The sequence below is a fragment of the Oncorhynchus masou genome, chromosome 25 (assembly GCF_036934945.1).
Source record: "Oncorhynchus masou masou isolate Uvic2021 chromosome 25, UVic_Omas_1.1, whole genome shotgun sequence".
Taxonomy (NCBI): Eukaryota; Metazoa; Chordata; class Actinopteri; order Salmoniformes; family Salmonidae; genus Oncorhynchus; species Oncorhynchus masou.
Genome location: NC_088236.1, coordinates 35,728,574 through 35,756,245, shown reverse-complemented (window position 1 = coordinate 35,756,245; position 27,672 = coordinate 35,728,574). Strand labels below are relative to the sequence as shown.

Below are 27,672 nucleotides of genomic sequence, written 5' to 3'. Positions count from 1 at the left end.
CCGGTTCATGACAACGCATGATCACCGCGTGGAGTGGAATCCTACAGGTGGTAGATTTTTGGAATATCTTTGCAATTGATACACAACATAAAACGTTAACTGTGCACATATATACTAATTTAGAAGGTAATCTCAAGTCTGTGTGTGTTTTTTTTCCTTCTCTAAACCTTCCACACTGCAACCAAGGGTCAAAATAGTTGGCTGATAGGAGGTATGTCAAAACTGTTCGCTGCTCTGGCCCCCCAATGGTGGAACAAACTCCCTCACGACGCCAGGACAGCGGAGTCAATCACCACCTTCCGGAGACACCTGAAACCCCACCTCTTTAAGGAATACCTAGGATAGGATAAAGTAATCCTTCTGATTTAGATGCACTATTGTAAAGTGGCTGTTCCACTGGATGTCATAAGGTGAATTCACCAATTTGTAAGTCGCTCTGGATAAGAGCGTCTGCCAAATGACTTAAATGTAATGTGTGTCAAGGACAGATTTAGTCAGGTCTTCTTGCTTTCCTCATCCAGAAAAACATTTACCCCACTATTCTTACGAATATTGTGAATAATGACATCTTGATTTCGCAACTGGGGCAGAGGCAGGTAGTTATTTTGGTTAAAAATCTAGTTTACTAAATCCATTCTTAATTATTCCTAGATGGGTGAAGGTAATTTCTATGTCCTCAAGGTACATTTTGGGGATTTTAGTTAATCTGTTAAATTCACACTACAATCACCCCAGATCTATCAAGTATTTTAGCAACTTTTCAGATGCATTTTATACCTCAATTTCACTGTTTTGCCCTTGTCCCTGACCCAGACTTTTGAGCTTCTACTATGTTTTTCTATAAGAAAACATGAATAATTACACATTATATAATGTTATCTACTAAAGACAGAGTCAATTAAATAAAATGTATATCAATATTTATTGTGAGTATGCCTTTTATATTGTTATTTACACAAAATATACCTGTCCTTTGGTAGTGGTGTCATTTTCACTACTGAGGGCAAATTCCTGTCAAGAGAATGTTAATTGAGTTTCCAAGGAAACTTATTGCAACATTGAAACACATGTCCAGACAGTTGTTCCAGATGTGATGTCCAGAAGTTTTAGAAAAATCGAGGTAAATATTGCTTGTGTAGAGAATATTTTTAATGTCAATCATTTCCAAACAGGCTATAATTTATTTAATTGGTGGTATAATTTTGGAGAAAAAACGTGCATTTTATGTATTTAGTGTAAACTCTATGCTAGCTCTAATACTAGCCAAAGCATGCTAAGAAGCCAAAAACTAGAAGAGTCATTTCCATCACAAACTTAACTGCTGTAAATTACGGGAATGACAAAAATCCATAATGTTATTACATTTTTTTATTTTTTTTACTTTAGGCTTATTTAATAAGGTTTTAAATTAATTTAATTTAGAAAATGCTCCAAGGTGTGCACAAGTTGAAAACCTAAGTAGTATTTTTGTTTGAAGATGCCACATAAAACAGCACAGACAGAAAAAAAAGAGACACGATTCCCCAAAAAGACAAAACAGCAAATGAAGGGAACTCCGAAGAACTCAGGAAGGATTTTATTGTTTCAAAATGCCATCATCGCAGAGGTAAAGCAAAAGTATAAAAAAATGCACAGTGCCATTGACAAACAAGTGGCTTCAAAAATGCTCAGAGGCAACATCCTGAGAAAGTGTGGCCTGGTTTAAAGAGCAAATGAACACAGGCCAACAAGTCTTCAAAATTCCAGGAAAAAGCAGTGCAACATAATTAGCACAGCCACTGAAGAGAAAATCACTAGATTCTATGAACGTGATGTCAACAGTAGAGCAACAACAGGGGAAAAGGGCACACTAACAAGGAAAAATAAGAAAAAGCAGAAGCTCTTCTTGAGTAACACAATTCAGAACCTTTATCAGAAGTTTAAGAGGGAATATTCAGAGATTAAAATGTCCAACTAAGAATTCTGCAAAATACGTCCTTTTTGAGTTGTCAAGCCAACAGTCAAGGATAGGGACACATGCCTCTGCAAAACCCACGCCAATCTCCAGTTCATGGCGGACAACCTCAGTATCACAGTGATCAGCTGCAGCAACATTGAGAACCTTATTGAGTCTTCGTGCAGTGCGAACCTGAACAAAACGTTCATGTAAACAGACTGCTCCCTTTGCCATGCATAAAAGCTTATAACATCTGACTTTGATGTTGGTGAGCAGAAAAACAAAGCTGAAGAGAGATGGAAAAACAAAGAGGGAAACATGGAGAAGTTCACTGTACATTTGACAGTAAAAGAAAAAGTGTGTGGCACATTGCAGATTCTACTGGAGGACTTCTCCAAAGGATTGAAAGAGAAGTTGGGGAAACATGTGTACAACATGCGACATCAATACTCCAAACTAAGGGAATTAAAAGAGAACCTGCAGAAAGAGGAGATCATATGTATATTGACTTTGCAGAGAACTACTTGTGTAAATACACCAGTGAAATCCAGGCAGTTCATTTTGGTGATTCTCACAAGCAGGTGACCCTCCACACCTGTGTTGGACATTCCACAAATGATACAGTTTCACTTTGCTCGTTGAGCTCTTCTATATGTATGACCCCTTTGCAATCTGGGCCCATCTCTCAAAAACACTAGCCTAATTCCTTGAGCTCTGCCCAACCGACTGCTTTTGGAATCTTACTTCGTCTTAAATTCATTAAATGTTCAACAATAGTTGCTGTTCAAAATGTTTGCAATAAAATATTGTTTTCATACATTTTTTTTAACATAGATGTCATTTCCACCACACCCATATTTTTGAGGTAAATTAGTATATTATGTATAATTTACATTGATTGGTTAGATAGGGAAATCATATGGTTGTTATCATAATCCTACAAAAAGGTTGGGTGGAAATATCTTATTTTCATGATAAATAAATGTTTTCAGCTGTCGCAAAGTTAATTTTATACATTCAGGCATTGTGTTGAATTATTAATATTATGAAAACCTTAAATCACTGAAAATAATATTCATTACAAGTTAATGTGCACATGTATAATAAATATGTTATAAATTAATTGTATGATATTTCATTTTTAATGAAAATGTATGTATAATGGCGTGATGGAAAGTACATTTGTCTCCGTCTGTCTGATAATATATACATTTCTGAATAGTACGATCGCAGGCATTATCAGATGTTATTTCTAGACAAATCAAAGACAATTATAATACTGGTAAAATGGTGTTTCAATATGTTTTCTTTTCTGAAAGCTTGCAGGGCCAAAGTGCCCGAAATTGCAGAATCACCCAGATATTATAAAAAGGCAAAAATATCAGTAGCAACTGATAATGTAATTTTAGGGCAAGTCAGTTAAAAATAAATGACTATTTACAGTGACGGCCTACGCCGGCCAAACCCTAACCCGGATGACGCTGGGCCAATTGTGCACCACCCTATGGGACTCCCAATCACGTCCGGTTGTGATACAGCCTGGTTTCGAAACCAGGGTCTGTAGTGACACCTTTAGCACTGAGATGCAGTGCCTTAGACCGCTGTGCCACTTTATTAGTAATAGCTACTAATAAGTAATAACTTTTACATTTATAATGTAATAAATTCTGATAATGAAATAAATTGGCAATAATGTAATACATTTGCTAAACGGATAACATAACGCTTTTGCACATAATGTAATAATGGTTACATTGTATTGATTATTACATTCTGAAATTGATATTTTTTTCCCTGGAATAGTGTAACTTAAACAAATATAATATTCACTTTTTTTCCCATGCATATCAAGTGTCATGCTTCAGTAATAGCTGACTACACACCAAACCACGTTCCTGAATCCTAGCTCTAAACCTGATTTTAGCAGTAAGACCCACAACCCCAGTCAATCAGTGATTCAGTCAGTCTGTCTAAATTAGGGAGTGAGAGAGTGTGTGCCTGGGCATGCAATTTTTGTTGTTCATATAATCCTGCAAACAAAAATTAGACGTTAGGACATCCCCTGAGCGTCACAAAATGGTCACCTAAAGTGTTTTGGACATTGCTTCATGGTCCCCTGGAGGTTTTGTCTAGTTCCCAGTTTGTTAGAGTGGTCACTTGACCATCTTGTCAATATATTGGATCATCTTTAACCATACTTCTCTGGCGGTCATAGGGGTGATGTTGTTGTGGATACATCAGTCGTTGCGGGCGGGGCTACACTAGTCTGGTTCCATCTCGGGAAATGTTATTCTTGTTGTTATTCACTAGGGTTAATGTTTTAATAAAATAGTTAAATAAAAAAATGTTTTAATGTCATTTTGGCATAGAATTATGGATTTTTTGTTTGTGTATGAACTATTTGGCAACAAGAATTTAAAAAATGTACAATCATTTCAGTGGTCTTGTTATCATTGCAATAGTAACATATCTTTCATGTCAAAAACATAGGCAGTGTTCATAATGGCAAATAAGTATTTTGCAAGGTTTTCCCAAAATACTGACAAAAATGTACATTCAATTTACATTTCACAGAAAACGCAGATAACATTTTCCTGAATCACAAGATTTTTTCAGAGTGAATACAATTGTACTAACATAAATTTTTTGTATTATTTTATTGATATTTTTTGTATGTTTGAGTATTTTCTTGTTAATACCTGTCTTTTGTTTTGTTAAGACATGTTTGATGTAGCAATGTAAGTTGACTTTTGTATTATGAATAATACAATAAAAATATATTTTTTAAAGTGTCTGGTTCTAAGGCAAATTGGCCTGTTATAAGGAGTGAAACTCCTGTTGAATATTTGTGTGATTAGAATTTGGCTAATCACATGACTGCAAGGTGGGTCTTCAAATGTAGTTTATTTTCCTCAGACTACACTGGATATTTGCAATAGTATCCCCCCCACGAAGTCTGTTGTGGCAATGGACGCAAATAGTTCAAGTGTGACATTTCAAAGCGTCCACACACTTCCCATCCGAAACTGTTTGTGATATAACGAAGTTAGTTTGTTTTCGGCACTGTTTTTGGGGAGGGCTGATTGTGCACACGACATTTTTCCCCTCGAGGCAAACTGAAAGCCTGCGCCCTTCGTCGGTGATTGGTCAACAGTAGGGATCCTTCAATTGTGTTTTTTTTTTTTGAGAAATACTGCACCAAACATTGTAATGTAAAATTGCGCGACTATTGTCCCCTTGGCAAAAACGTCAAAGTTAATGACCGATTTGAGTTCTTAGATACATTTAGACTATTGAGGCATTCAGACTGCTGGCTACAGAATCTCAAAGTGGACAAATGGTACGATTGTAGATTATTTTTCTAGTTTTTCCCAAACGAAGGTCTTTTAAACAAGCAAACTCGTTCAGTTCGCTAAGCGCCAGCCGAACCGAGGCATGCCGACGCCTTTAAATAGGCATGCCATTAAAGAAAGTGGTTTTAGAGTGTTACATTATTGGTTGACTTTATTACACCATTATAAAAAGACGCATAATGTAATAATCACATCATGCATAAAATGTGTTATGCATTCACGACATGATCAGCATTTATTACTATAGCAGTTGCTACAGGGTCTTGAAAGGTAAACATGATCACAAAGACACACTTTGGTACCAAAAACAGATTTTATTTCAGTATAGCCTATATGAAATGAGTTGGATCAGTATTCAGTACTGTGACATTCAAAAATGAAAGGAGAAAAAAACATTTGCTTTGATTAAATAATAGCCTTCTACAATAATTATGTGTAGACAATTGGCTAAATGATTTTCTAAATAAAAACAGAAATGCTCTGGGTGTAAATCCCTGAACAAGATTCAGGTCCAATAAAATGATGTAATGCAACCATTACATGATAAAACTACAAGCCCACAAACCCAGCTGGTGTACAGTAGATGCAACTCAGATGCTTCTCTAAATAAGCCATTTCCTCCATAGCTTTAGAGAGTTACACTCAGACCAATATCAACATATTATCCAGTAGACTCACTGACAGAGCTCTGAAGAGAGAGTCCAGGAATCACAGTCTATAAACAGTAGGCTTCCTTGCTGGTCTCCCCAGTGTAAAACACATTGCATTGATATATTGGCACAAAAATAGGCATATTCCTTGAAAGTGTAACTTGGATAGAATCAAGGGGTTGTTGAGTTCACCATACAATGTTTACAGTTGCATACAGTATTGTTGGCATTTAAGCAGTGTGTACTTACATCAGGGCTTCACCTTGTGCACTATTTATATAATTAAAAAGTGGAATACAATGCACAGTAACTTTAAGGATAAACGTTTAAAAGTATCTCTGCTATGAAATGTCTTAGGGGATTTCTCTTAACGAGTGGTTATGAAAAATATTAACTGACCAGCACTTTGTATACAATGTACACAATATTCTCACAGTAAAATGTAACTGTCTCCTATATGCAGAATACATTCTAATGTTGATCATGGCATGCTCTTTTATACTGCATGAGCCCTTTCTGAACAGAAGACAACTCCTAAACCAGTCCAGCTAAGGTTTAAGCTCTAAAAAGGACTGGGTAGGCATTGGCGGTGACAAAGTTACAATATTACCCATCTGTTGTATTATGAAACTCCTATTTTTCCAAACATTAAAAGGGAGTCAAATATATTGTAAATTAATCTCACATACATTTTATAGAAACGTTCAAATACATACAATCAAAAGTGTAACATGTCAGCATTAGTATGTTTGTCAAAGGCAACAAATGCTTCTTTGGGGGTTTTAATGATTGTGCGTCACAAGGCTGAAGGGGTCTGATGACGCAACTGTCTGCGTCACAAGTACTAAAATAATGACTGACCCACACCCTATTTCCAGTCAATGCTACAATGACAATTTTAACCATCTGTTCTCAGTTACTCAGACAGAAAAAGATAAAGAAATATCACCAAGGCATTTGCTTGAGCAGTTGAAAAAAACAAATACAAATGATTAAAAAAACACAACAGGTCAACTGCTCCCTCTAACATGACACCTTTCAAATGGTTTCAGAAGGCACACTCAACCAGTGAGCAGCAACCTCAAACTCTAGTCCATGTACGTATATTCCTTGCAAAAGCAAAACTATTTGGGCTTGAAATCATACGATAGTCTGAGCATCAGAGAGAGCAGACAGGCCTAGACCTGATATGGATGTCCATAACACTTCAGTGGCTGCTAGAAGAATGCTGGAACTCCGCACACACACACCAGAGTACAGAAAAGGCACTCAAACAAACTCAATCTGATTCGCACACACACTACCTGAGCTACACAGACACTTCCCCCATACACACACAAACAAATCTCCAGGCATAGACAATCTACTCCTTAACTGAAGAGTTTCACAAAGCAGCCCTGGCAGTAGGGCTTGTCATTCTGCTCCTTGAAGGTGCCCTTGTTGAGCTGCTTGAGGCAGAAGGCACAGACAAAGTGCTCAGGGTGGAACTTCTTGGCCATGGCTGTGATGCAGCGGCCCGTGATGGGCTTCTGGCAGCCAGAGCAGAGGGACCCGCGGCGCTCGTGGTAGTGAACCTCACAGTAGGGCTGCCCATCATGCTCAAAGAAACTCCCGTTCACAAATGGGGTGAAGCACTCCTGCATACACAAACAGTGAGTAATGAGTAAGTACACGAGCCTGGACTAATAACAACATGAATGCCCTTATGTAAAGGAAATCAGGCAGAATACAGACCCTGCAGACAAAGCACTCTGGATGCCAAAGGGAGTTCAGTGCAGAGATGTAGTTCTCCAGGATGGCTCGGGCACAGCCACCACATTTAGGCGCAAACATGTCAAAGTAGTCCTTCCTACAGTACGCCTTCCCATCCTTCTCATGGAAGCCTTCAGGAGACACAGATCATGAGTTCTGCACCTCACTATAAAACTGGTCATTACAAGTGAGCTCCAAGAATGGGTCAAACTCACCCTCTGGGCCAAAGAATGATCCACACTGAGCACAGAAGAAGTGCTCAGGATGCCATGTCCTGTCCAACGCAGTCACAACTTTCTGTAAACATGAACATTGGAACAGTAACTCACTGCTAGCTGCTATTGCTACACTATCTGTCCACTGCCTTAGTTGTAATAGTTATGTTTGTCGTATATGGTGTTAACTTACATCCAGAATAGGTCCGTTGCAGTAGTGGCAGCGTGGGGAGAACAGGTTGTGGTAGTCCTTCTCGCAGTAGGGCGCTCCGTCACGCTCAAAGAAGTTTCTGGATCCTATCTCCTCCTGACAGTGGGTACACACAAAGTGCTCTGGGTGCCATGTGCGCCCCATGGCAGTCACCACCTGGACACACAAATCAACAGTTTATGTAAAATAACCATGCCAACAAAGCTCAGCAATTAAATGTCATGCGAGACCATGATCTTAGAAAGCCCACCAAAGCCTAATCTCAGGCCCACCCAAGCCCCTTACCTGTCCCACGATTGGTTTACAGCAGGCCCCACACACTCCCTTGGCAACGGTCTGCACACCCAGTTTATGGAGGTCAGACTGCAGGCTGCCGAGCATGTTGTCCAGCTTGTTGACCTGCGTTGTGGGGCCTCCAGGGCCACCTTTCCCCTGGGCCATCTGTCAAAAGATGGAGGATGAGAGGATAGGATGGACACCAGAGCACTGGGCATTATCTCATAAAAATACATCTGTACAAATAATTAAACAGTGGTTTTAATGAAGGAAACTGAAGCCAGTGAGAAAGAGAGAAGGCGTTCTGTTATAGAAATAGAAAATGTAGAGAGAGCCATGCCTGCATTGGAGGTAAGATTGGGTCGTATTCGGTTTGACAGCCAACGGACACCAGGACTTTGGGGGGAGGTGGTGGTGGTGCAGGCTGCACTGGTGGAGAGGGTGCTGGCTTGGGGGCAGGAGCCTGCCATACTGGGACAGGTGGGGATGGAGGTTGTACAAGCGGAGGCGGGGGAGGTAGAGGAGCAGGAGTCTGCTTCATAGGTGGGGGAGGGATGGTTTCCTGGGGTGGAGGAGGGGGCAGGTGGGGGGGATGGGTTCCTGGGGTGGAGGAGGGGGGCAGGGGGGAGGCGTAGGAGGGGCAGGGGTCTGCTTCATAGGTGGGGGAGGGATGGGTTCCTGGGGTGGAGGAGGGGGGCAGGGGGGAGGCGTAGGAGGTAGAGGAGCAGGGGTCCGCTGCATAGGTGGGGGTCTACTGGGTTTTTCTAGTGTGTGACAAGGCGCTGGGGGAGACTGGGGTGGGTAAATGACCCTCTGAGGTAGAGGGGACTCTGGGGGAATAATGATCTGAGGAGAAGAGACAGGGACAACCAGAGAGAAAGACAAAATGAAAGGTAAAGAACTGAAAGTGAAGTAAAATTTGAGTAAAAATTTATGAGAAATGTGCAATAGTATCTGGGATAGTGGGAGCCTGTTGTGATCGTATCCAGGCCAACCTTGTCCACCTCGTTTGCTGCCCCGTCGCCACGGAAGCGCTGTGGCTTGGACATGACGATGATACCCTCAGTGAGCCAATCGTCCGGCTGCTTACGCCGGCGGTCAGCCAATCGACCAATCCCCAGCTTCCCCTGCAGCTCCTCTATGAGGCGGTCCTGGGAGCTGCTCTTGTTGACAATTATGGGGCCCACCCGCCCCCTTCGGGGGTGACCCTCTCGGTACATGGGGTGTACGTTGGAGGTCTCCTTGGTGCGCCTAATCACCGATTTAAGCTGGAAGGAGAACGAGCATCAGGAATCCACTGTGATCCAGTTACAATACCGCAGGCCAGGTGATTGGTTCAGTTCAGAGGAAGCAGTCCATTCAGATCAAGCACCATTCCAGTTCACTCAAAGCCAAAAGCAGCCGCCTCCTCAAGCGTGTGTAGCAGCAGTGGTTAAAGTCGTCCAAAGGAATGTGTCAGTCACACTCGTGGTCTCACATGCGCAGACCCCATCCAACCGCCCACAGTCCCCATATGCTCCCTGACCATTTAGCAGAACATAGTTGTGCAAGATGGGGGCGTCATGCCACACTGGTGCAACAAGTGAGGTAGTCATAGGATGTGGTCACAAATTAAATTGTGTGGTTTAAAAGAATAACATGCCAACAAAGAACACAGCCAGGCAGTGAATAATTAGCCACTATGCAGTAGCAGCAAACATCCTGGTGTGCAGATTGTAATGACATTATCTCAACAGCAACAAAAAGAACAGATGTTTTGGTATCAAAACAACCAGCTTCCTGAGATGGCAGAAATCTGTTATGCTACTGTATGAATAACATTTAACGCTGACCAGGGTTGGGGAGTAGCTAGTTACATGTAATCCGATTACAAAATAAACCCGAATCAGTTGCGTTATCAGCAAAAATATTGTAATTAGATTACAGATACTTTTAAAAACTAGATAACGTTTCAATTTAAAAAATAATGTTTGCAAAAAAACGGACACATTTCTGTTTAAGTCGGGATTGAAAAAAGGTGCCAGTTTAAGTTTCTTCCACGTGAGCAAGCCTGGAGACGACTGATGACACACCAAATGCTTTTGGATGGATCCTTTATCTTCCAATGCCTCTTAAGGGCAAATTAATCCAAAACTATCAGATTACGTTACTGATTACAATTTTGGATAGGTAAGTAGTAACTAATAGATTACATTTAGAAAGTAACCTACCCAACCCTGACTGTTGTTTCTGTGTGTGTTTGTGCAGATCCAAAACAGTGTGGCGGCAGGGGCAGTCCCATACATGTCCAGATGCTGAGACCCTGTCCACAGTGGCCTGCTGCAGCAGAGGCAGGTCCAGGGAAGCATCAGGAGTCCCAGGGCAGGAGGAGCCATCCAGGGACTCATCCATCCAGCTGGCCTCAGTCGTCGGGGTCATGCTCCCATCTGTATAAGGTCTCTCTGTATTAGGAGTCATACCACCATCCAGTCCATCTTGGAGACACATGTTCAGCTCCACATCGGCCCAGTCCATGAGCTCCCTATACCCATCAACATGTCCACTTATTACTGACCCATCCCGGGTAAATGTCCCATCATGGGTACTTGCCTCGTCCCCAGTTCTTGCCCCATCCCGGGTACTTCCGGTGGTGTCCGGCTGCGCCTCCCTTCTGTCTAAGGGCATGATGCACTTCTCAAGCACCACCTCCCGCTTCAGCCAAGGTGCCTCCATAGGGACTCTATCGTTCTCAATCTTGGCCAAACGCATGGCCAGCAGCTTATCCAGGGCTTCATCCAGAGAGGGCTCAGCTGCAGGGACTGGCTGCAGAACTCTCCTTGAGATCATGGGGCTAGTGAGAGCTGGGGGAGGGGGAGCCTTGGGATATGTGACCAGAGATGGTGAGGGGGCTTTCGAAGCAGTGAGAGGAGTAGGGGACTTGGAGTAAGAGAAAGGAACAGGACTAAGGCTCTTAGTAGTAGTTGGAGTCGATAAACTTAGATCCATGTCAGTTAGGGGACTGGGGCTTTTGGTAACAGAGGGAGGAGTTATGCCACGTTCTAGAGACGGACTAGGGGATTTTAAGGGGTTCTGGTCCAGCGTGGTGCTGGCTGAGGTGAGTGATGGTCTAGCAGCATTGAGAGGACTGGTGTCCGTGCTAGGTGAAGGTTTGGAGTGGTTGAGGACTACCAAGGACTTCTGATGAGAGGACAGCATGGTGGCAGAGACGTCGATGAAGGCTTCTGGTTCACTCTCTGCAAAGAACAGAGGGCTCTGGAAGGTTACAGTTGCTGGGGGAGGGCTTGATAATGAGGGATGTGGAGAGGACACTGCCCCACCACCTTCCTCCTCTATGTGCAGCTCCCAGTCAAGCAGTGATAAGAGAGGGGAGTCACAGGCAGGTTGAGAGGTAAGGAGGGGGGAGGGGGCAGCTGCAACAGGGGAGGAGGGGGTACGTGGATGAGGATGGACCTCCAGAGTGCTGCTGGGGGAGATTTCTGCTTGATCCAGCTGGGGATCAAAATGTTCATAGACCCCAAGGAGCCAAGAACAGGACAGGACAGGCAGGAGAGGAAAAGGACACCACAAGAGCAGGAAGATAAAGAGAAATAATCAGATCAGATAATATAGAATTTAAGGAATCTAATAAAGGATTTCTTTCATAAAAAGACAAGCGTAAGTTCTGTCAACACACACAGACTGCTGTGCACCTTGAAGTCGGACAGGGAGGCCATGAGCTCGTCAAGCTCGCGTGTAGCACAGGATGCGGAGATTCTGGCCTGCTGCTGAGAGGGAGAGTCCAGCTCACTGTGAAGAACAGAGGGGCTGGGGATGCAGAAGACACAAACAAAGCACATGATCACAAACACAATCCAACCTAGACCCCCTGAAACAAGTTATTATTCATACAATCATTGCATGTGATCAGACAGAGCACCACAATCCAGGCTACAGTAGATTATTACCATCATCTCATTGCTAGTTAGCACATATCCTATAAATCAAAGTTATGACAAACTCATCCTTGTCCATCTGTGACTCTTGAGTAGCAGTAACTGCTAATATCCTGACCTGGGATTGGGTACAGAACCCTCCAGCTCATCCAGCAGACTCTCCACTGTGGGCCGGCCATCCTCCACCACCCTGGTCCCATTCTGTTTGGGCTTCTCCTGAACGGGAGGGCTCACCATGATGTCAGGGGGCCCCCCGTTCTGCTGCACATAGTTGGTAATGCTGCAGGATGGCAGGGGTGGGGCGGTTTCCTCTGTGGGTAGAGAGGACAGCGGGACATCGTTCATCCTCACAGTAACATGTAGTAAACACATACTGCAAGAACTAAACCACCTATTGCACAGTTGATGGCAGAGGTAAGTACCACTTTGGTAATATAAACACCTAGTGAATATTTATGTAGGATGTGGTTCGCTGTCTGTCTACCTGTGGTGGGGAAAGAGGGAGAGTTCTGCTGGACAGCATTGAGCTCCAGGAGCAGCCTGTCCAGCTCTGACAGGTTACTGCCTAGCGCGGAGCTCATGGCTCCCGCAGATGGGTCAGCAGACTTCTGTTTGTTGGGGAAACTGACAGAGGCAGAGACAACGGGTGTCAATTGTGTGTAAAGTGTGAAACAAACAGAGTGACAGATGATCTAATAGTCTCCCAGTGGAGGTCCCTTCCTAGTGATCTGTTCCTATGGTCCTCCTGCCTACCTGTACACGTGGTCCTCTTCAATGTGGGACCGGGGCGGGCTGCTACTGTCCCTGGACCATGAGCTCTTTGGAGCTGAACCCAAGGACTGCGGAGAAGAGAACAGTCAATCAGTTCAGTCTTGAAAAGCCATTTACTGAATGATATGCGCGAGTGTGAGTCTGATGTGCAACTGACCTGTTGGGAGGAGTGGAGGGAGTCAATCACAGAGCCATTCAGAGCCTCAGCGGAGGGAGGGGGCGGCACCGGGGGAGGGACTGACACATCCTGGTAGGAGTTTCCCCCAGTGGGGAAAGAGTAGGGGGTTTCCTCAGACAGGAACACAGGACGCTTGGAAATGTGGGATGTCGTGGATTCCAGGTCCGCCAACAAAGCATCTGAGTTGGTAAGAAATGCTTCCATGGTTAGACACAGTTTAGAACTCTGACACTCAAATATTTGACAGAAATACAAACCCTAATGCTGCCACAGTATCGTGACATCACGAGGGAAGGGCAGACGTTGGGTCGTCACTCGAACACTATGCCTTCCCCGCTTTCTGGGACAATCATTCACAGAATATCAAGATGCAACACAACTTTTCCTATGCTTAGTATGAATGTCAATAGTTTGCAGATTTAGTTATGTTGCCTCCGTTAGAATGTGAAAATGTAAAGCACGTAGCGTTTAGGGCTGGGAATTGCCAGAGACCTTACAATACGATATGTATTGCAATTCAATACTGTGATTTTATTGCGATTTGATGTTCCAAACATATTGCATACTGAGTGTACAAAACATTAAGGACACCAGCTCTTTCCACAACACACTGACCAGGTGAAGGCTATGATCCCTAATTGATGTCACTTATTAAATCTACTTCAAATCAGCGTAGATGAAGGGGTGGAGACAAGTTAAATAAGAATTTAAGCCTTGTGACACAGATTATGTATGTGTGTCATTCAGAGGGTGAATAGAAAAGACAATATTTAAGTGCCTTTGAACAGGGTCTGGTAGTAGGTGCCAGGTGCACTGGTTTTTGTCAAGAACTGCAACGCTGCTGGGTTTTTCACACTCAACAGTTTCCCATCTGTATCAAGAATAGTCCACCACCTAAAGGACATCCAGCCAACTTGATAACTGTGGGTAGCATTGGAGTCAACATGGACCAGCATCCCTGTAGAACACTTTTGACACCTTGTAGTCCATGCCCCGACGAATTGAGGCTGTTCTCAGGGCAACAGGGGGTGCAACTCAATATTAGGAAGTTGTGTAATGTTTTGTACACTGCTCAGTGTATGTCTGCTGCAGAGGGACAAGACATTTACATGTCATCCAGAGTGACTTACAGTTAGTGCATTCTAAGATGGCCACCACATATCACAGGCATAGCCATCATTAGAGTCAGAGCTAGAAGTCACGGTGCGGAGGAGGATTATTTAAGATACGGTTAGAAGAGGTAGGGGTTCAGATGTTTTCAGAAGATGGGCAGGGACTCTGCTGTCCTAAAGCTGGTTCCTCCATTGGTGTGCCAGGACAGAGAAGAGCTTGGACTGGGCTGAGCGGCCCTCCCGTAGGGGTATGAGGGCCAAGAGACCTGAGGTGTCAGAACAGAGTGCTCGGGTCGGGGTGTAGGGTTTGAGCATAGCCTGAAGGTAGAGAGGGGCAATTCCTCTTGCTGTTCTGTAGGTTAGCGCCTTGGTCTTGTAGTGGATGTGAGCTTCAACTGGAAGCCAGTGGAGTGTGCGTCGGAGCAGGGTGACATGGGAAAACTTGAAGGTTGAAAACCAGGCGGGCTGCAGCGTTTTGGATAAGTTGCAGGGGTTTTAACAAGAGGGCCATGATAAAATGAGTTTCAGTCATGAAAGTAAAAGTACTGAAAACAAATTTGCTTCCTATTTAAAAGATGAAGAACAAGCTATGCACCAAAAATACTGGAGTTTTGGTGCAGGTACAGCACAAAATTACATTGTGATATGTAACTGTCTACCAAGACAGTCTGGAGTCTACCAAGTGGCGGGTGTCTAAACTGACAATTCCTAAGTGTATGAGTCAGTCCCTCATTCCAACCGGTCACTCAGCCTCCTCATTCCAAAAAAAGGCCTGCTCCCCAGGGCCCCTCCACAGTAGTCCTGTCCTGTCCTGCCCCAGGAGCTAAGATTAGGTCATCAGCATAGCGCCACAGACACACAAATCCCCAGTGTCATTTCTAAACCCACTATTCTCTCCCCCCGTCCCATCAAATCTTTCTATTGGGCCCTAAAAAATATATAGCTCCTGTCAGTAAGTAGCTGGCTATCGGTCTTGGATTGTCCATTGTTCCATTTGTCTTCAACAGAAATAGTTTCTCTTTTCCAAGAAGATTTGTGTGAGCATGAGACAGACAGCATATCTCCTCCAGGGTTATCAAGTGTACAGCACAGCATTAGTGTCCCTTAGAACACCAGAACAAAATAGACCCTGACATCACCCACTCCATCCTCAGTTAGTTAAGAATAGCCTGTTAAAATGGTGCACATACTGAGATGATGGCACAGGGAATCCTCAGTCTATTTTAAGTAAACAAGCGTAAAAACCTAGAGAACATTAAATTGGTTCAACTAAATGATCTGATAAATAGAGAGTCTAAGATCCCAACTTTACAACAACTTCATGAGGTGAACCACAGTCAAATTCAAGTGGGCATCATACATACTGCACCTAAGACCACAGTCAAATTCAAGTGGGCATCATACATACTGCACCTAAGACCACAGTCAAATTCAAGTGGGCATCATACATACTGCACCTAAGACCACAGTTAAAAAGGTCCATCTTAAGTCACACACACACACAAAATCTTCTTTAAGTCAAAAAAAAGCAAAAACACACATGCAAGAAACTAAGATGGCATTAACAGATAGAGAGTTATAGTTCAGAGCAAATGTTAATCTTCACTGGGCAAAATGCCCCCTTACTATTACTTCTGATAGTCTTGGGTACTGGGTCGTCAGGTGGCGTATGCGAGTGCGTAACTGTGTATACAAAACAGAGGGACTGAGAGGACTACGACGAGCTAATGACCCATCTGCTAAGGGTGTGGTGGCGGGGGCAAATCAGAAACAGGCACTGGATATTATTACAATTCCTTACTCAAAGCCTCTCCCTCCAACTCACCCGGGGCTTCCTTTTTCTCTCAGAAAAAATAAAAAAAATAAAAAAGGAACTAGGTGTCTGTCTACTTCTGTTAACCGACTGAACTTTTTAGCCCGTAAAAAAATAAAATAATCTCTTGACTTTATTAGAACCTATTCTCTACCACAACTTCCTTCCACAGTACTTCCCCCACTGTTCATTTAGAACAGAGACCCCAACCAGTAGCAAGATGTTAAACCACATGGGAGCAAAACCTATTTAAAGCTGTACTCTCAGCAAGTATATCAGTTCAAACGTGCTGAACTATAACTACCAGCTGGACAAAGGGCTTAGTCTCCTTCATCACTATTACAATGAAGCCTAATGAAAATCACTATCCTCTCTCTAAATTGTTATTATTCTGTGAATATCTTACATGGTGTGGTTTCCCCTTTAATAATAAATAATCACGAAAGTCATTACTGAAACACTAAATCAAACATAGCAAGCTATGTATGATATACAGTACACAAAATAATGTCAACCGTACCCATGGCAGTGCAGGCAAACCTTACCAACCCCCCACTTTGAGAGGACTGAACACACCGCCAAGTACCTCAGTATGCCAGGCCGGGATCTCTAGTCTATTCTCTGCTTAGTATGACTAGATTAACCCCCACGCTGCTACTACATCTGACCCTGGCCAACTCCTGAGGTAATGATCAGTTGGAGATTCCAGTGAAAATCTAAGTGTTTCAAATCATGCCTTTAATGGGTATTTGGGTAATGTATGGACTACCCAAGGGTGTACCGAGTAGAAGCTGGTAGCCCACCTTCATTGTAAAAGGGATAGTTAATTAAACTAAGAGCAATGAGTGGAGGATATTTAGTCATAGCTAAAGGTCTGCTGCAATACACTCCTGTATAGTTCTTCAGGCCCGGGCTACATTGACATACAGGTTTACTGGAGTGTGCTGAAGGAAATTGCACTGGAATTAATTATTTTATTTGTGTTTATTGACCCTGTGGAGGGCAGCGTTGAGTCTGAAACGTTGATGACAAAGGGGCTGTGGCTTGAGTTGGTTGGGGGGGGGGGGGGTCATTTGCTTCTTAATACAGCTGAGTACTGTAAGCCAAGTAACACATTAAATCTTTGAGATGGGTAAAGTCCACTCTTTTCAGAGCAAATCCTGACGTCTTCTGAGAAAAATGTAATTATAAGACTGCTCACTTCTATGGGAAACGCATTCATTCTGCCATTTGGGGATTCTAAGCAGGCCATTAGCAAAAGAGTTCAAGTCATCTGACTTTGTTTATTGCAGCTTCAATGACTTAAATAGATTAGCAATACATTCCTGTCGTGATTCTTTCAACAAAAGGGTCTCATAAAGTTGTGATGTTCAAACATAAGCCAACAGTCTAGTGTTGTGTGCTTACTGTATGGGCATTCTTTGGGTGGTGGGTGTACATGTATATTCTTGCTGCAGTCTGTAGCCCCCCCTCCTCCTGCCCGTACCAAAACCCTGCAGTCTTTATCTGATGGGCGGGAAGGTGCATTCCACACATTCCACTGTCCGCCTCAGAGAGAAATCAGCCAGGGAAACAGAGGAGGGTGGCAGAGGAGATGGGGAGGCATGTGATGGAGGGCAAGAACAAAAGAAGGATGATTTGTACTATAAAAACCGTAATATGTAACTTACATGAAAGTAGCAAATATGAAAAGAAAACAAAATACACTGAACAAAAATATAAAACTCAGTGTTAGTCCCATGTTTCATAAGCTGAAAAATAAAAGATTCCAGAAATGTACCATATGCACAAAAAGCTTATTTCTCTCAAATGTTCTGCATACATTCGTTTACATCCCTGTTAGTGAGCATTTTTACTTCACCAAGACAATCCATACACCTGCCAGGTTTGGCATAACAAGCGGATTAAACAGCATGATCATTACAAAGGTGCACCTTGTGCTGGGGACAATAAAAAGCCACTCTAAACTGTGCAGTTATGTCACACAACACAATGCCACATGTTTTGAGAGAGCGTGCAATTGGCATGCCGACTGCAGGAAGGTCCACCAGAGCTGTTGCCAGAGAATTGAATCTTAATTTCTCTACTATAAAGCTGTCGTCTTAGAGAATTTGGCAGTACGCCCAACCAGCCTAGCAACTGCAGACCACGTGTAACCACGCCATGCCAGGACCTCCACATCCGGCTGATGAAACTGTGGGTTTGCACAACCGTCTTTCCCTGCATACTCACCAGACATGTCACCCATTGAGCATGTTTGAGATGCTCTGGATAAATGTGTATGACAGCATGTTCCAGTTCCCGCCAATATCCAGTAACGGCGCACAGCCATTGAAGAGTGGGATAACATTCCACAATCAACTCTATGCGAAGGAGATGTGTCGCGCTGCATGAGGCAAATGGTGGCCACACCAGATACTGACTGGTTGTGTGACCAATAGAAGCATATCTGGATTCCCAGTCATGTGAAATCCATAGATTAGGACCTAATTAATTTGTTTCAATTGACTGATTTCCTTATATGAACTGTAACTCAGTAAAATCTTTGAATTTGTTGCATTTATATCTTTGTTCAGTGTATAATGTTTTGTTATACAGGATATGATTGACCAGACAGAAACCATCATTCAATCAGTTGTAGGTTCCAGATAAGAGAGGAAAAAAATATAAAATACATTATTGTTTTTAAACTGACAAAGTACTATGCTATAATTAGATAATAACAATAGGGCCAGATCAACAATGTCCAATATACTTGAGTCCAGGATAAGAGAGATGTCAATGCTTTTATTACCCATGGCATGCCCAGGGAGCCATGCTTCTCAGGCGAGCAGGCAGCAGGCAGGCCCAGGGAGCCATGCTTCTCAGGCGAGCAGGCAGGCCCAGGGAGCCATGCTTCCCAGGCGATCAGGCAGGCCCAGGGAGCCATGCTTCCCAGGCGAGCAGGCAGGCCCAGGGAGCCATGCTTCCCAGGCGAGCAGGCAGGCCCAGGGAGCCATGCTTCTCAGGCGAGCAGGCAGGCCCAGGGAGCCATGCTTCTCAGGCGAGCAGGCAGCAGGCAGGCCCAGGGAGCCATGCTTCCCAGGCGAGCAGGCAGCAGGCAGGCCCAGGGAGCCATGCTTCCCAGGCGAGCAGGCAGCAGGCAGGCCCAGGGAGCCATGCTTCTCAGGCGAGCAGGCAGCAGGCAGGCCCAGGGAGCCATGCTTCTCAGGCGAGCAGGCAGCAGGCAGGCCCAGGGAGCCATGCTTCCCAGGCGAGCAGGCAGCAGGCAGGCCCAGGGAGCCATGCTTCCCAGGCGAGCAGGCAGGCCCAGGGAGCCATGCTTCCCAGGCGAGCAGGCAGCAGGCAGGCCCAGGGAGCCATGCTTCCCAGGCGAGCAGGCAGGCCCAGGGAGCCATGCTTCCCAGGCGAGCAGGCAGCAGGCAGGCCCAGGGAGCCATGCTTCCCAGGCGAGCAGGCAGGCCCAGGGAGCCATGCTTCCCAGGCGAGCAGGCAGCCCAGTTCAACTTTCCTACTGACACATTGGATACAGTGATGGGCCACCAGGGTTCACAGCTCACATGTTAATAGCTGGGGGGCAGAGAGCAGAGCTGGCAGAGCCACATGTAGGAAGAAACACTATCCCATCGGGCCTACCCAACATGATATTTATACCAATCAGGAGAGACTGGGGCCAGAAAGGGGTGGAGGGAGAGATACCAGAGGAGAATAGGGGGGGGGGGGGTTACACCACAGAGAGAGTAGGGGGGGAACAGTGAGCTTAAAGACATACTGAAGGGAGCAGGGACAGAGTGGTGTGGTGTTTCAGAGAAAGACAGAAGGATCTTGAAGCAAGATAGGGTCAGTGGCTTCAAAAGAAACATCACTAAAAATACCCGCCCAAGCAGCCCCATATCCGAAAGATGACACTCCCTGAAGAGATCGCTGGACTAAAATAAAAGCGCTTCCCCACAAGTCAGTAAATCAGACGACAGGGAAGTCTAAAGACCATTCTGACAGACAGTCACACTTAGACATTGAGGACAAACTCACACCAATAGATGTGAGATCGAGCAGCTACTGTGAATTCAGAGTATGTGTCTGTTGTGGGCGGAGGTGTGAAAACATCAAGAATTGACTGTTTGGTTTCTCTTCTCTCAATGTTCAGCACTGAGTCACACCAACCAACCTCCAAAAACACCCAGCCAACTTCCATGTACTGTGACCCTGTGGAGACCTCCACAGAGCAGAGTGCCATAGCCACACTGTGCTCTTTGAACAACATGCCCTGGGGTGTCCCAGCCTGAGTAATGTGGGAAGAATCCAGCGCAAACTGATTCCTGCTCCATTATTCGGACCCATCAGGAATATAATCAGCACTGTTCTAAGAGCCAAGAAACACGGCCAGAGTGAGAAGGGGGAAGAGAGTGACAGAGGGAAACAGTTTAGGAAATAAAGGCGAGAGAGAGGGGACAACAACTGACTTTTATTGGTCAAAAACACATCCTTAACAGCGGTGGCAGAGCCTGTATCTCTTGCTGCGTTTCCTGAACCCTGAATGCTGATTCGGCTCATTGTTTTCTTCTCCGTTTCCTCTGGATGTGAGGCAGGGTCTGTTGCCTAAGCGATGAGGTCAGCCATGCAGCTCCCCTCCCCAGACTCAGAACAGGATGGGTGTGGACAGAGCACTGAGAGCACAAGGACTGGACTCATTTACAGAGAGGACCATCCCATTAGTACAGAAAGCAGGCCCACTCAAACACACTTTAGTGATATGCATACAGTCAGTAACACTGCAGGTCCCTAGGGGTGATGACTAGCCTGGTAACACTTCCTCACTGCTGACACACTGAAATACATTAACTCATTAAGGATCAACTGCCAAAGTTGTAAGGATGGCTACGTGTCTAACTTAAAGTGTGGCTGGCAAACATCGTAAACATTTAGGATCACCCCATTTGACATGCGCCAAGTCCTCTCTTGAACCAGGGGATATTTTCATTTTTCTATAAGGTAATCAACTAATGCAGTCCACATGTCCTCAAAGAGGATCACTGTTCAACAGATTGCAACATTGCCTCTCCTATAGTGTTGTCCTCTTGACCAGCTGCCAACCTATACACCACCCACACACTGCGCTCTATCTTGATGACCAGTCATAACATAACCAAAGGCTGCTTCAGCCCACTGGGTCAGTCAGCCAATCTGTGCGCTCCCCCAGCACGGAGTCTAAACTTCACAGGCTCCTGAGGAATTCACAGAGGAGAGTGGTGACTTCACATGTCAAACACACCAGTAAGATAGGCCCTCTGACACTGATTGGCACTGTGTGGGTAAAGAGTCATCAGGAGGAAGGATCAGCTGCACTGCAGCCACATCAGTAATGGTTCTGGGCCTGGCCACCACCTGATCAGAGCAGCGTGAGATAGGTCTCTGAAACATTCACAGGTCTCGTCTAACCTAGGTTACTCACACGGCACTACAGAATCCCCCCTTGAAATGGGGACATATCTAGTACACTGAGCAAAGTAGAGAGAGGGTGGGATGATTGGGCTATGCAGCAGTAGGTTTTACTAGAAGGACGTAGTAGGACTGACTGAGGGTCCGTTTTTTTAAAGAGCCCTAGAAATTTATTTACAGTGCCAGTGGAACGGAGTGGTGGGAGGAGGTGAGCCGTGACCCAGTGAGTATTTGGCCTTCGACCCTGACAAACAATGATGTTAGACATTCCACAGCAGCCTCTCCCCCTCCCTCAGGGCTGGCTTCCCGACTTAAGTGAGACGACAGGCTCTCCCTCAGTTAACAATCAGTCCTTTCACTGGCCCAGAGCAGCTAATGAGCCCTGGAGGTATTCTCAGATCAGGCCAAGCTCAAAATATGGCTCCTCATCCCTCTACTTAAACAAGCCAAAAACACATCGCTGAAACTCAACATAGGCTATTTCAAACAGCTACTGGACTATTCTTTTTGATGAAGATTACTTCATTGTCCATTTCCTTAGAGAGAAAGAAAATGTATATCACTTGATCAGTTCAATCAACTGAGACGCTGACACACACCCTGAGGATTTGAAAGCACAGGAGAGAGTCATGCTTTGGTTGCTGGCCTGCCTCTAGCCTCTTGGCTACATGCCAACACCCTTCTGCGCATGAAGATGAAAGCAATTGCATTTATTCAATAACACATTCTAATCTGAGAAGGTTTAGTGAATTGGCAACCTGATGAAATCTATTTAAAAAATATATATATACAGACTTTTTGAGTTCTAAGTGTAGTGCCAGAGGTCAAGGGTCAGTGAACTATAACAGTTGACTGGTCAGCTATCTTGTCACAGAAAATAGACTGAAGGGTAAATGGTGGCATTGGGGGGTGACCTATCAGCCAGCATGATCAACCAGACACTTGGTGCCAAAAAAGCACTGATGCATGTAACCATGGAATATGATCTGTGTGTATGAACGGTGCAGCTTGATGTATAGCGGGTTCGGCTATTTGAGATAAGCCGGTTCCAAGTGTTTCTTCGTGTAAATATCTCTGGTGCATATTTGTGTGAAAAAGTGCTCTATTCTTTTGAAGACCCATATTGCTCCAGGTGGCTACTCTGTCTGAGTATGTACTCTAAACATTAGGCTTTGGACAGGGGTCAAAAGGGTCATGAGACCCATAAAATAGGCCTACTGGTACTACTCCCACCACAGAAGGACTACCACTACAGTATAAGAGGTCAGCTAGTCAGGATCCCTGGGACATCATTGCCAAAATCAGGGTCCCCTGATAGCATGGACCATCTAAGTAGGCACCCAACCATTATATAATAACTATTTAGTTTCACCTCTGGTATGCCAGGAAAAGGTAGCAAGTCTGCTAATTTCAGCATTTGGGGGAGCTTCCATCCTGCCTGTTAAGAAGGCACAACCAATACTTACACCTCATTGTCTCTAACAAGTCAGACTTTTCCCCCTTTCTATATTTGACACACAAGAACCTACAATGGGCGTGATGATACATTTTCTTTAAAGGATAGACATACACTATTTATCATGTAATTTCACATGCGTTTCTTATATGGAGCTGGTGTCGCCATTTAGAATATGACAAACACTGGACCTAAAAGCTATAGTGTACCGTGTTACTTTAGACAACTTCAAAGCACCTATATGAACTGTAATGATACGAACGTTTTAGTACAAAACAAAACGCGGATAACTTCGCGGCCTATGAGGGTAAAGTCAATTAACATGGGTGGTGTTGGAAACTCTTTTCTATATAAACCAATGATGTTGATACATCATCGGACAGATTTATGCCAAAGTGTTATCTAAAATAAAGTAAATAATTTATGCAAGAGTTGACCATTGTCATTGTTCCATTCAAAGAAGAAAAACCTGTCAAGAAAAATTGATAAACGGGGTTAAATTCGAAGCTATTGAATGTAGTTTAGCCTACAATTTTATGCATGTTGAGTTCAAATACTAAAACAAATCTCTGGCCGTCGATTATCCCAAGATCTTGAAAGAAATCCCCGCTGCCTTGAAATACATGACTTTTTCTCAACCCATACTTTCCGCTATGCTGAATAGAAAACGGCTGAGATTAGAAAAGGACGCGGTATGACATTTACCTAAATCGTCCATTCCAGCGTTGGCTTCACCAGTGAAAAGTTCCTGTAAAGGTTTAACAACTTTTCGGCGTCCGTGGTTTCCTTTCAAAATCTCAATAGTTTACTCTGCTGAAGTTGGTTGTGAAGTACAGTACAGGAACGATGTGCATGTGTACTTCACCGCGACGGGCATTTATATAGCCTACGCAATAGCCGACATGAACGTAACCTCATTTAGCAGGCGTAAAAGAACCTGGTCCGGGTAAAGAACTGTCCTTTGATAAAGGGCGGCCTCTAGCGAGTGATAACAAAATAGCCTTCTGTATCAGACAGGCTGCCACAAAGAAACATTGTTACATGAAAACATTGTAAGCGCGACTGATGAAACACTGTTACACACGTCAATACATAACGTACATCAGCTACTCCTACCTATATTATTATATACATAGTAGCCTATTAATCAAATCAAATTTTATTTGTCACATACACATGGTTAGCAGATGTTAATGTGAGTGTAGCGAAATGCTTGTGCTTCTAGTTCCGACAATGCAGTAATAACCAACAAGTAATCTAACTAACAATTCCTAAACTACTGTCTTATACACAGTGTAAGGGGATAAAGAATATGTACATAAGGATATATGAATGAGTGATGGTACAGAGCAGCATAGGCAAGATACAGTAGATGGTATCGAGTACAGTATATACATGAGATGAGTATGTAAACAAAGTGGCATAGTTAAAGTGGCTAGTGATACATGTATTACATAAGGATGCAGTCGATGATATAGAGTACAGTATATACGTATGCATATGAGATGAATAATGTAGGGTAAGTAACATTATATAAGGTAGCATTGTTTAAAGTGGCTAGTGATATATTTACATCATTTCCCATCAATTCCCATTATTAAAGTGGCTGGAGTTGAGTCAGTGTCAGTGTGTTGGCAGCAGCCACTCAATGTTAGTGGTGGCTGTTTAACAGTCTGATGGCCTTGAGATAGAAGCTGTTTTTCAGTCTCTCGGTCCCAGCTTTGATGCACCTGTACTGACCTCGCCTTCTGGATGATAGTGGGGTGAACAGGCAGTGGCTCGGGTGGTTGATGTCCTTGATGAGTGTTACGAATCCCTTTTGGCCCGACAGTCTAGGGGGGACGGTAATGAGACTTGTAACATAACTCATGCAAATTATTATTGTGACAAAGGAAAAGTGTGAACGAAATAAGCACGACAACTGAAATCTACCGTCAAACTCTAGGTTTATTTATAAACACACGGTAATGGGGGGAGCAGGAAAAGGGGCTGGGCTGGACCCAAGGAAAGAAACAATAAGTATTCAAAAACACCCCTAAGCTAGACTAGCCTACTTTAACAACAGCTAACTAACTAACCAAAAATACAGTGGGTGGTCCGCCCAGTTCTAACTAGTGTATTTAACAAAGTTCACCTACGGGTAGTGTATGCCCATGGGCGACTTGTCTTGGTTTCCCCCTTTTCCACCAGCAATCAAACACAAACACCATAACCAAAAACAATACTCACAGGTGATGACAAAGTGCTATGAGGTGCTTAAACAAAAGAGAGGTTAAGACACAAAGCGAGAGTGAAACACAGAGACCTACAGACATGGCATTTACAGAGAGATTGAGCTGAGCTGGGCTGGGCTCTAGAACAAACAAATGATGGGGTTTTTAAACCATGGGGAAGGAACTGTGATAGGTTTAGGAAATATGAGGAGGTGTGTCTTCTGATTGATGATTGATTGTTGACTGATTGGGGAGTGATGATTTTCACCTGTGAGGGGAGAAGGAGAGAAAAGAAACACACACACAGGATACACACACACACAGGATAACTGTATCCGTAACAATGATCTTTATGGCCTTCCTGTAACATCGGGTGGTGTAGGTGTCCTGGAGGGCAGGTAGTTTGCCCCCGGTGATGCGTTGTGCAGACCTCACTACCCTCTGGAGAGCCTTACGGTTGAGGGCGGAGCAGTTGCCGTACCAGGCGGTGATACAGCCCGCCAGGATGCTCTCGATTGTGCATCTGTAGAAGTTTGTGAGTGCTTTTGGTGACAAGCCGAATTTCTTCAGCCTCCTGAGGTTGAAGAGGCGCTGCTGCGCCTTCTTCACGATGCTGTCTGTGTGGGTGGACCAATTCAGTTTGTCTGTGATGTGTATGCCGAGGAACTTAAAACTTGCTACTCTCTCCACTACTGTTCCATCGATGTGGATAGGGGGATGTTCCCTATGCTGTTTCCTGAAGTCCACAATCATCTCCTTAGTTTTGTTGACGTTGAGTGTGAGGTTATTTTCCTGACACCACACTCCGAGGGCCCTCACCTCCTCCCTGTAGGCCGTCTCGTCGTTGTTGGTAATCAAGCCTACCACTGTTGTGTCGTCCGCAAACTTGATGATTGAGTTGGAGTCGTGCGTGGCCACGCAGTCGTGGGTGAACAGGGAGTACAGGAGAGGGCTCAGAACGCACCCTTGTGGGGCCCCAGTGTTGACGATCAGCGGGGAGGAGATGTTGTTACCTACCCTCACCACCTGGGGGCGGCCCGTCAGGAAGTCCAGTACCCAGTTGCACAGGGCGGGGTCGAGACCCAGGGTCTCAAGCTTGATGACGAGCTTGGAGGGTACTATGGTGTTGAATGCCGAGCTGTAGTCGATGAACAGAATTCTCACATAGGTATTCCTCTTGTCCAGATGGGTTAGGGCAGTGTGCAGTGTGGTTGAGATTGCATCGTCTGTGGACCTATTTGAGCGGTAAGCAAATTGGAGTGGGTCTAGGGTGTCAGGTAGGGTGGAGGTGATATGGTCCTTGACTAGTCTCTCAAAGCACTTCATGATTGACGGAAGTGAGTGCTACGGGGCGGTAGTCATTTAGCTCAGTTACCTTAGCTTTCTTGGGAACAGGAACAATGGTGGCCCTCTTGAAGCATGTGGGAACAGCAGACTGGTATAGGGATTGATTGAATATGTCCGTAACCACACCAGCCAGCTGGTCTGCGCATGCTCTGAGGGCGCGGCTGGGGATGCCGTCTGGGCCTGCAGCCTTGCGAGGGTTAACACATTTAAATGTTTTACTCACCTCGGCTGCAGTGAAGGAGAGACCGCATTTTTCCGTTGCAGGCAGTGTCAGTGGCACTGTATTGTCCTCAAAGCGGGCAAAAAAGTTATTTAGTCTGCCTGGGAGCAAGACATCCTGGTCCGTGACTGGGCTGGATTTCTTCCTGTAGTCCGTGATTGACTGTAGACCCTGCCACATGCCTCTTGTGTCTGAGCCGTTGAATTGGGATTCTACTTTGTCTCTGTACTGACGCTTAGCTTGTTTGATAGCCTTACGGAGGAAATAGCTGCATTGTTTGTATTCAGTCATGTTACCAGACACCTTGCCCTGATTGAAAGCAGTGGTTCGTGCTTTCAGTTTCACGCGAATGCTGCCATCAATCCAAGGTTTCTGGTTAGGGAATGTTTTAATCTTTGCCCTGGGAACGACATCTTCAACGCACGTTCTAATGAACTCGCACACCGAATCAGCGTATTCATCAATGTTGTTATTTGACGCAATACGAAACATGTCCCAGTCCACGTGATGGAAGCAGTCTTGGAGTGTGGAGTCAGCTTGGTCGGACCAGCGTTGGACAGACCTCAGCGTGGGAGCTTCTTTTTTAGCTTTTGTCTGTAGGCAGGTATCAGCAAAATGGAGTCGTGGTCAGCTTTTCTGAAATTGGACATTACAAGGCAGTATGGAGGTAAATTCCACATATTTTCATACTTATTTTCTTCAAGTAGGGGTTTCCGCCTCCAATTTGTGAAAAAAAAAGAATCCTAACAAGTATGTGTAAGAAGACTCTTGAAGAATAAAAATCAGAAGAAGCCATGC

At 44.4% G+C, this 27,672-nt stretch overlaps 1 protein-coding gene across 1 annotated transcript; it reads right to left on the bottom strand.

The window, feature by feature from the left end:
• Positions 1–5,583: 5,583 nt before the first annotated feature.
• Positions 5,584–23,963, bottom strand: pxnb (paxillin b). Its single transcript, XM_064937506.1, has 11 exons — positions 23,800–23,963; positions 13,254–13,453; positions 13,079–13,164; positions 12,810–12,949; positions 12,444–12,636; positions 12,083–12,197; positions 8,403–8,558; positions 8,100–8,273; positions 7,907–7,988; positions 7,674–7,822; positions 5,584–7,576 (listed from the first exon to the last, which is right to left on the bottom strand). The coding sequence occupies exons 1-11, from the start codon at positions 23,810–23,812 to the stop codon at positions 7,310–7,312; spliced, it is 1,575 nt and encodes a 524-aa protein (XP_064793578.1). The 5' UTR covers positions 23,813–23,963; the 3' UTR covers positions 5,584–7,309.
• Between the last annotated feature and the right edge of the window lie 3,709 nt (positions 23,964–27,672).